Below are 10,065 nucleotides of genomic sequence, written 5' to 3' on the forward strand. Positions count from 1 at the left end.
ATATTTTTATTATTTTTTTTTTTTTTTATTACGTTGTCTCTTTCTTTTATATCTTTTTTTTTTTTTTTTATTTTCAAATTTTTTATTGTTGTTTTTTTTTATTATTTGTATATTTATCTATTTAATAATAAAAATAATTACTCTATTTAAATTAACAAGTTATATTTATTTTCAATTTAATATTTTGAACTTAACTATGATTTAATATTATAGATCTATAATTAGAGTATATATACCCAAACACACATTATTAAAAAAAGGATTCATATACATATTTTTTTTATTTTGTTTTTATTTTTTATTTTTTTATTGTTTCAATTAAATATTATTATTAAAATGTCTACAAGTAAAAGCCGCTCCAATACAATATCAAATAATGGCAGTACAAGTAATACTGGTGCAACAACAAACAGTGGTGATACAAATAATAATGTAAATAATGACAATGAAGCCCAAGTTATAAATCATTGTTTTGAAAAATGCACATTAAATCACTATACAATATGCCATCACTGCAACAGACAAATATTAGGTATTAATAATGTTTCACACATTTGTGGTAGTAAGTATTAAATTTTTTATTTTTAGCTTTTTTTTTTTTTTTTTTTATTAAAAAAATTTTAAAATTAATTTTAATATTTAAAATATATCAGATTGTTCATTATACTTTCATTCAAGATGTGTTGATGAAATTAAAAAGAAAAAATTGGAGAATAAATGTTTAGGACCTCCAAAACAAAAAAAAGTTTGGAAAATTGCCTTGATTCCCAGTTTATTCAAGAGTATATTTTCAAAATCTTCATCAAGTATGTATATACAATTTTTATTAATATTGTAAAATATTTCAAAATTCTAATAAATTTTAATTTTAGGTGTTATATTGGGGTATGGACAACAATTAGTTGATGAAAATACATTTACAAGAGAAACAATTAAAATTTGGATAGATTTAATGAGAGTTGAAGATGACAAATATATATTTAATTCAAAATACTATGATATTTTTGAGTAACTATATTTTAAATAAATAATAAAATAATAATTATAAATAATACTAATTTTTTTTAATAGTAATTTAAAAATATCAGAAGAACTATTCGATTTTTTAATTAGTATGATTTTAGGCGATGATATAAATCCATCATTAATAAAGCTTGATTTTCCAGAAACCCTCAGTCCAAACTATTCAATTTTAAATCAAGAATTAAATAATGGTACTATTAATAATACTAATATCAACAACAACAACAATAACAATAATAATAATAATAGCAATAATAATAATAATAATAATAATAATAATAATAATAATAATAATAATAATAATAATAACAATACATTAGATATACCATTTTCACCAAAATCTTTATTTAGTTCATTAGAGTTATCAGCAAACTCTAGTGTATTAAATGGCTATGATATGTCAGATATTGAAAGAGATGACTACACAAATACAATTAATAGTAGTAGTTATAGTCAACATAAAGCAAATTTAGAAGCATTAAGATCAGTTAGCTACTATAGTAACTTTAGTAACTCGACCAAACTAACCAATACTTCAACTGGCAATGGTAATATCTCACCGAGATCCTCACCCCCATCGATTGGTACCAATACACCAACAACTACAACTACTACAGCAACTACAACAACCACAACTACTACAAAAAAGAATAGAAAGAACCAAAGCTTTAATAATGGTACCATTAATAGTACGAACTCCAATAACTCAATAAAAAGCGGTAGAGGAAAGAGTTCAAATAGAATGAAAACATTAAAAAGAGTTCCTACAATAATAATTAGTAAGAGAATCAAATCACAGAGGAATAGATTAAGCCGTGCCTACTTAATAAGTGATCAATATAAATGGTGTAGTCAAATGATAGCCCTAAATATTTTATATAGAGTTATGTTTAACGAAAAGAATATGAATTATTTCTTAAATGACTACAATATGGTATCATTAGGTATGCTTTATCATGTATTTATTGAAAGATTAAAAAGCGTTACATTAGAAAATGACATTACAATAATGAAAAATAATTGTAAATTGTTATTATCCATCTTATTTAGATTATTAGATTTTGGTAAGTAAATTTTATATTTATCAAAAAAAAAAAAAAATATTAATATTAACACTTTTTTAATTTTTTTTTAAGAAATTTTATTACCATTATTTTTTATAAATAAAATTATAGAAACAATATTAAAAGTCAATTCAGAGAAATTTATAATAGGTAAAACAAAATTATCAAAAGATGAAGTTGAAATATTTGAAAAAGTGGTATTATTGATAGCAAAATATTTTCATTTAGAGCCATATCACAGTTTAATCGAAAGAAATCCAGAGTGGATAGATATGCTTATTAATTACAGTTGTCAACATAGAGTGGGCATTCTAAACAAAGAAATTAGTCTTGGGGAACTTATTTTTGATCATGAAATTTATAACTCACCATTATGTATTGTATACAAAGGTAACTACAATGGAATGGAAGTAGCTGTTAAAGTATTTTCTAATGAGAGTTTGGTTTTTGATTGGACATCAATCTTTAAAGAAGTCACTATTATTTGTGCAACCCAACACCCAAAAGTTGTAAAATGTTATGGTGCCAATACACTTACAAACAAACCATTTATTGTCACCGAATTATGTAGTCGTGGTACTTTATTGCACGCTATTAAAAACGAAAAACCACCCCCATCAATACCTTTATTAATCAATATGGCGATCGATGCTTCTCAGGCTTTAGAGTTTATTCATTCAAAAAATATAATCCATCGTGACGTTAAACCCGATAATTTTTTGGTCAATGATAATTGGGAAGTTAAATTAATCGATTTTGGTGTATCTCGTTTCATGCAATTTCGTTTAAATATGACTTTGGTGGGCACACCTGTATATATGAGCGAAGAAGTGCTCTCTGGTAACCAATATCAACAATCTGCTGACGTATATTCATTTGGAATAGTACTTTGGGAAATGTTCACTCAGAGAATTCCTTTCGATAACATGTCTCGCGTTGAACATTATGTTTTCGTTCAAGGTGGGGGAAGACCACATATTCCCGATACATTACCTCCAAAAATCTCATTCCTAATCCAAAATTGCTGGCAATCAGATGCTGATAGAAGACCAACCTTTAGGGAAATTTTAGATATTTTTTATTCAATTTTAAACCCACCACCAGATAATGACCATTTAGTACCAGTAGTAACTCGTCTTTTAAACTCTCAAATCATTCAATTAAAAGTTTTAAAATATTTGGATACCCCTTCACTATTAAACTGTGGTTTGGCCTCACGTCAACTAAGACATAACCTTTATAATGGTATTACTGTTGAAAAACCCTCATTTAAAGATTATTGGATAAGACTATTATCACTATCAAAATCTAATTTTAGAAATTCAATTGATAAACCATTTAATAACAATAATAATACTATTAGTAATAACAATAATAACAGTCCCTCTATTCATTTAGAAAGCAATACAAGTAGTAGTAGTCAAAATCCTTCAATTATTGGTTCACCAGTATATTGTATTCATCCATTTTCACCATCAGCCCAATCTCCCCAAATTACATCTGAATCCTATCCCCTATCACCATCTTTGGTTATGCCATTCTCTTTTCCAAATAATGTTGAAGTTGATCAAATCGATTTCAATAAGGATAAAATTTCAGATTCAAGCAGTAATAGCAATTTAAACAAAAGTAAAAATAATACAGAACTAAATAACAGCAATATAAATAACAATGGCAATCAAAACAGTGAAAGTAATAATACTAATCATAATGACAACAACATTAATAGTAATACAAAAGACAATATCGAAGTTGTAAATGATTTTGATGATGATAGTATAATAATTAATGGTGATGCAAGTAAGAATCAAATTATTCAGACCCATTTTGAATCAGATTCATCAAATGAAATTTCAGATACAGAAGAAGAAGAACACTCAATTAAAAGATCATATACCCGACTCCCTCAAATTCATGAACCCTCCATTGCTCCATCATTAACACTATCAACCTCTCAAAATGGCACCAATAAACAATTTCAAATTTCACCTGCCATATCTGCAATATCACCTGTTATTAAAGGTAACTCTTCTTCATTTCTATCCCCAATCAGTCTAACAAACAACTCTTATAACAGCTGTAGTATTTATGAAAATACAAGTGCTTGTGATTAAAGTTAAAGTAAAAAAAAAAAAAAAAAAAAAGAACAATAAATAATTAAAATTTTTCTCATTTATAACCCTATTTCTTTTTTTTTAAAAAATATTTGTAACTTTTTTTTGGCGTCTAATGATGTTTTACTACTCATAAATTGAAATTTAATATATTAAAAAGATAAAAATAAACAGTATGTTTTTACTTTTTTAATAGAAAATTTTTTAATGGTAAATTGAATAAAATATAATTTAATAGAGAATTTCTTTTTATAAACAATTAATGTTTTGGTAATATATATTTATAAATATATTGTGATTGATGTTTTTTATCTAATAGGAAAAAGTTTTTTTTTATTAAAATATAAATGAAAAATAAATTATATGAAGCGGGAAATGGGTTGAAAAAATTTAAAAAACTATTGTAATTTTTTAAAAAGGGTATTTTTTATTATATTTCAAAATAATAATAACAAATAAATTAATATAATATTTCTTTTATAATAAAATATGAAATTAAATATAAATAATAATGATAATGTTTTCAATGTTTTATTTATATAGTTTAAACTGTTTTTTATTTATTTTTTATTTAAAAAATAATAAATATTTTTGTTTATAGATAGATAATTATAAATAAAAAAATAAAACTATTCATATAAAATACAAATCTTTTTTTAATAATTATAGAGTCAAAGTTCAAAAATTAATAAAAAAATAAATAATAAAATTAGAATAAAAGTAAATTAAAAATAAATTTTCAATGTTTTTAACTAATATTTTTTAAAAATAGATAATTATTTATTCATCAAATTTAAACTTATAAAGTATTAAACTATATAGAAATATTATTTGAAATTAATTAATCTTTTTTTTTTTAAATCTTTTTTTTACAATTAGCTAGGCATTCAGGATATCATTTAAGAGAGAATTTAATGAAATTTTCAAATCAAAATATAGAATAAATTAAAATTCTTAATTTAAAACTATAAAATCTATACAGCTATATCAAATTAAATAAAAATTTAATAAAAACATTATATTAAACAATTGAATATTTTTTATTTTATTTTTTTTTTTTTAATAATTTTAAAAATTTTTAAATTTCTTTTTTTTTTTTTCATTTTAATTAAAATTAAAGCTTTCATTCACTCACACTCGTTTTTTTACATCCAGCTTTTTTTATACATTAAATCATATAATTTATTTTATTTTTACACTTATATACATTTAATTTTATTTTTATTATTTATTTATTTTTTCAACAAAAATGATTGATATTTTATTAATCTGTATTTTTTTATTTATTGTTGTTGGTACCATTTTTTATTATTGTTTTGGTAAGTTTATTTTCAAGAAAAACGACCGTTGCCATTGCTCTACCATTAAAGGGGAATACTGCCAATACTGTGCCTTTAATGCCGATTACTGGGGAAAGCAATATCACGAAAGTCTATTTCTGGAAGACGATCAAAGATATTATCGTGAAAGACTACATGGATCACAAAATTATGAAAAATTTGCCCTAGAAGAGGAACAATTACAACAAAAACTACAACTATACCAACAACAAATAAAACAACAAAAACAACATGAACTACCATATCAACAACAACTAGAACTAGAACATCAACAGAAACAACAACTACGTCAACAACAACAACTACAAACACAACGACTATACCAGCAACATGAACAAGAACGACAACAACAACAACAATTTCAAAGAATGCAACAAGCACAACTATTTCATCAAATTCAACAACAACATCTACAACAACTTGAACAAAAAAAACAACAAAAGCTACAAATACTACAACAACAAAGACAACAACATTTTTTTAGTAGATTCTTTTAAAATGATTACTTAGAAAAAATTCAATAGTTGATGAAATATTAGTTGTGCCGAAGAAATCTGTATGGATGCTTATTCTAGGTAGTGAGCCAATTAAAAACAAGATAGAATAATATCAACAGAAAATTAAAAATTATTAGTGAAGAGTTCTAATTAGATCGTTCAATTCCGTTTTTTGTCTTCATCCTAAATTTACCAACAATCCAGTTTGCTTTTCCATTCCTAATGTTAATAATATGTAATATATTTAGTTTAATATTTGTTACTGGTAAAGATTTTAATAATATAGTTATTGATCCACGTACTGGTGAATCATTTCAAGTAGTTGTTAGTCATTAATGTGTTAAACCATCTCGTTGTGTTTGCTAAGGTAATTCACCATTCATTGCCACCGTTGGTTCTTAAAGATGAGAGTAAGACATGTTTCATTATGGGTAGTTCAGAAAAAAGAAAAGTATTTGTGTGATTCCAAAAAGACTTTTGAATATTATGATATAGAAGTAGAAATTGATCGTTTATTAAAAGCAACCCCAACATTAAAACAATAATAACACAACATCAGCCTCATCATCACCATCATCATTCAGTTTAAACAATAGTAATAATAATAATTATACAACAACAGTAACATTAGCATTCAGTTTAAAAAATAGTAATAGTAACTATAATTTAAATAGTAGTATTAGTGAATATAGCAATCTAAATAATAATAGTATCAGTTTAGCCCGAAGCGCAAGTTGTAGTTGTAATAGTAATGATAGTAAAAGTAACAACAATACAACAACAGCAGCACCGGATCCTACAACATTCAGTTTACAAAATAGTTATAGTAACTATAATTTAAATAATAGTATTGGTGAATATAGCAATCTAAATAATAATATTATTCCAATCATTTTTTCAAAAGAGTCAATTTAATACCAATCTTAAAGTTTATGGTAGTACAAGTAACTCTGTTCCATGTCAAGATGTTTGTCCATTAGCTGTTATTCCACTTGCTAGTAAAAGTCGTCAACCATTGTTTCATGTATTGAGATTGGAGGTCAATTTAGATTGTGACTTCAAACAAAAAGAAACATCTACAAGTCTTGCTGATCTCCTTAGAATTAGCTCCAGAAAGAATCCATTCAAAATTGTTTGAAACAGTAGAAAACTTGATTTAGCTCTTTTTAATGTTGGCCAGTTAAAATCAGCATATTATCATTTTTTCAACAGTTTATTCAGGGGAAATTGGTTGAACAAGAGTAGGATTAAATGTTAGAAATATTTTGGTAAAAAATAGTTAATTATGTCAACAATCAAAGAAAACAAGTAAAGTATGTTCAATCCACCTTAAGTTCCGGAATATAATTATAATCTTTATAAAATTATAAATACAAGTTTTTATTTTTATTTTTATTTTTATTATTATTTTAAACAAAAAATAAATAAAAATAAATAAAATATTTAAAAAAAAAAAAGAGTTTATTGTATTACTTTTATTTTATTTTGTTTATCTAGGTATAGCATTTTCTTGAGTTAATAAAGATAATGGATAAATATCTTTACCTTTTTCGACATAATTAAACCAAATGGTTGGTTCTTTACCATGTAGGTCTAATGATAAATCTTTTGATTTCTTTCTAACTATAACTATACAAAATGGGTATATTTTGCTAAGGGCTAATTCATGTTCTGTTTTTCACCTTTTGGTCCATGGTGTTCATGTAAATATACACCGATTTTTTCTTGGGCTCTTTTGAAACATATTGTGATTTTGCTTGTGTTTCTGTAGTTGTTGATTTATTTACTTCACAAACATAATCTTCTGCATCTGAAAAAATATCTGAATCTGAATCTGAATCGTCTTGCTAAATGACCTGATATTGTTTCTTTAACTTTTGGACAGTCTTCTTTACTATTCATAATAGTTGTTGGTATTTAATTGAGGAAAAACTGGAGTTCCAAGTCAAATAAATAAAGCATTCTATTGTTTTGAAATATTTCTTTATTGTTTTTAATTTGTTGTTTCTTTTTAATATCATTAGATTTATCAGCTGTAATATTTGCTAATGTTTTTATCATTGATTTTAGTTATTTATTATTTATTATCTGTTATTTATTGCATAAATAAAAAAATTAAAAATAAAATGTAAAAATTCTAAAAAAAAAAAAAAAAAATTAAAAAAATTAAAAAAAAAAATTTTAATTTTAAATTATATTTTATATTTTATCTTTTTAAAAGAAAAAATTATAATTTTAGAATTTTAAATAAACTTATTTTATTAAAGAGTTACATTTTTTTTAAAAAAAAAATAAAAAATTATATACAACATATTTGAAATATTTTTTTATTTATTATATTGATGAACACTAGTTGCTATTATTTTGAAGGAAAGGTTTTTTTTTTGGGATTCTATATAGTTGATATCCGGTGGCAGGTGCAGAATGGTGACTACATAATCTTTTCGTTATCTAAAACTATTCGATGATTATAATAGTTGATTGGCCAGAGCAATGTATTATAACCATCAATTAGTAAATAGAAAATTTCATTAGTGTAGATTTGATTGGTGCAGTCTCGGTACACTGTTTTAATCTTTAAATTATTTGATTTTAAAGAGTTGATATCATCTACTAAAAAATATTTACTTTTAAACTATTTATATTCTAACTAATAATTATATTAATACTAAATTATGAAAAACATTAAATATAATATATTATAAACTTACTTTATAAAAAACCTAAAAAAATATAATACAAAGTGAGTTGTGGGGTGTGGTTTTTGGCATCATTAGTGAAATGGGTTATATGGCAGAGTGGTTTGTTGTAATGAAATCTAAATATTTAAAATAATTATTAATAAATGGTTAAATATTCAAAATAATATAAATACACAAGATATTTTACCTAAATTTAATTGAGTTTACCAGCACAGTTTGAAATGGATGTTTTTTTGTATTAAAGACCAAGTTGTTTTTTATATGATAATAATTATATTGATGTGGGGCCCATTCTCCATCTTTCCCTATTGGATTATGATGATGCACCAGTAGAATCGAATATTGATTCTGGTGCATAGAATTTTGGGTAGTTAGATGAAGCGATGGGTGTAGTATGTGTGAATGTTGGGGATGCGGTGTATATGGTGATCCACTCACCAAGTTCTTCATCAAATTCTTCTATTGATGGCCCCTCAACCATTCCCTCATATGATTGTGTTGGTGCACCAGTACTATTGTATTTGGACTCTGGTGCATAAAAGGTTGGGTAATCGGATGAGGTGGTTGGTGTACTTGGTTGTGGTTGTTGTGTAGAGTTTGCGTATGTTGTTGGTGCGGTGTATATGGTGACCCACTCACCAAGTTCTTCATCAAACTCTTCAATTGATGGCCCCTCAACCATTCCCTCATATGATTGTGTTGGTGCACCAGTACTATTGTATTTTGACTCTGGTGCATAAAATGTTGGATAACCTGATGAGGGGACAGGTGTACTTGGTAGTGATGTTGATTGTGATGTTGATTGTGATTGTGATGGGTAAATTGTGACCCATTGGCCAAGTACTTCATCATATTCTTCAATTGAGGGACCATCAATGAATTGTGGGTGTGTGGATGAAGTAAACATAAACTCTTGTTTTGTTTGTTGTTGTTGTGGTGGTATTGGGGTTTGTGTTGAGATTTGTGTTGATTTTGATTTTGATTTTGATTTTGATTTTGATTTTGATTTTGATTTTGATTTTGATTTTGGTGTTGGTCTTGGGTATGATTTTGAAACTCGTGTTGGTTGTGGTGTTGGATTTAGTTTTGATCTTGCCCTTGATCTTGATTTTAGTTTTGGTGTTGATTGTGGAATTGGTAGTGGTTTTGGTGTTGGTGGTGTAAGTATTGAAGTCGAGGTCGTTCTTGTTCTTGGTCTAGGTCTAAGTTTTGGTCTTGGGGATGGAGTTGATTTTGATTTTGGTACTCTTTTTGGAAATGGGGTTGGTGTTAATTTCTCTCCTCCTGATGCTCTTGATTTTGGTTGTGGACTTTTTGTTGGGGTG

At 25.4% G+C, this 10,065-nt stretch overlaps 3 protein-coding genes across 3 annotated transcripts; 2 read left to right on the forward strand and 1 right to left on the reverse strand.

Moving 5' to 3' along the window:
* Positions 1-336: 336 nt before the first annotated feature.
* Positions 337-6,038, forward strand: DICPUDRAFT_152395 (uncharacterized protein; the record flags this gene model as incomplete). The annotated part of the gene is made up of 6 exons (XM_003288124.1): positions 337-562; positions 654-806; positions 873-1,008; positions 1,072-2,087; positions 2,199-4,109; positions 5,572-6,038. The coding sequence occupies 6 exons, from the start codon at positions 337-339 to the stop codon at positions 6,036-6,038; spliced, it is 3,909 nt and encodes a 1,302-aa protein (XP_003288172.1).
* A 404-nt stretch (positions 6,039-6,442) lies between these two features.
* On the forward strand, positions 6,443-7,176 carry DICPUDRAFT_152396 (uncharacterized protein; the record flags this gene model as incomplete). The annotated part of the gene is made up of 3 exons (XM_003288125.1): positions 6,443-6,548; positions 6,598-6,943; positions 6,978-7,176. 3 exons carry the CDS (start codon positions 6,443-6,445, stop codon positions 7,174-7,176), a joined length of 651 nt encoding a protein of 216 aa, XP_003288173.1.
* A 1,293-nt stretch (positions 7,177-8,469) lies between these two features.
* DICPUDRAFT_78997 (uncharacterized protein) lies at positions 8,470-10,065 on the reverse strand (the record flags this gene model as incomplete). The annotated part of the gene is made up of 2 exons (XM_003288135.1): positions 8,470-8,651; positions 9,068-10,065. Coding segments are annotated over 2 exons (1,180 nt in total), but the record flags the coding sequence as incomplete, so codon positions are not given.

The sequence above is a fragment of the Dictyostelium purpureum genome (genome assembly GCF_000190715.1).
Source record: "Dictyostelium purpureum unplaced genomic scaffold DICPUscaffold_124, whole genome shotgun sequence".
Lineage (NCBI taxonomy): Eukaryota > Evosea > Eumycetozoa > Dictyosteliales > Dictyosteliaceae > Dictyostelium > Dictyostelium purpureum.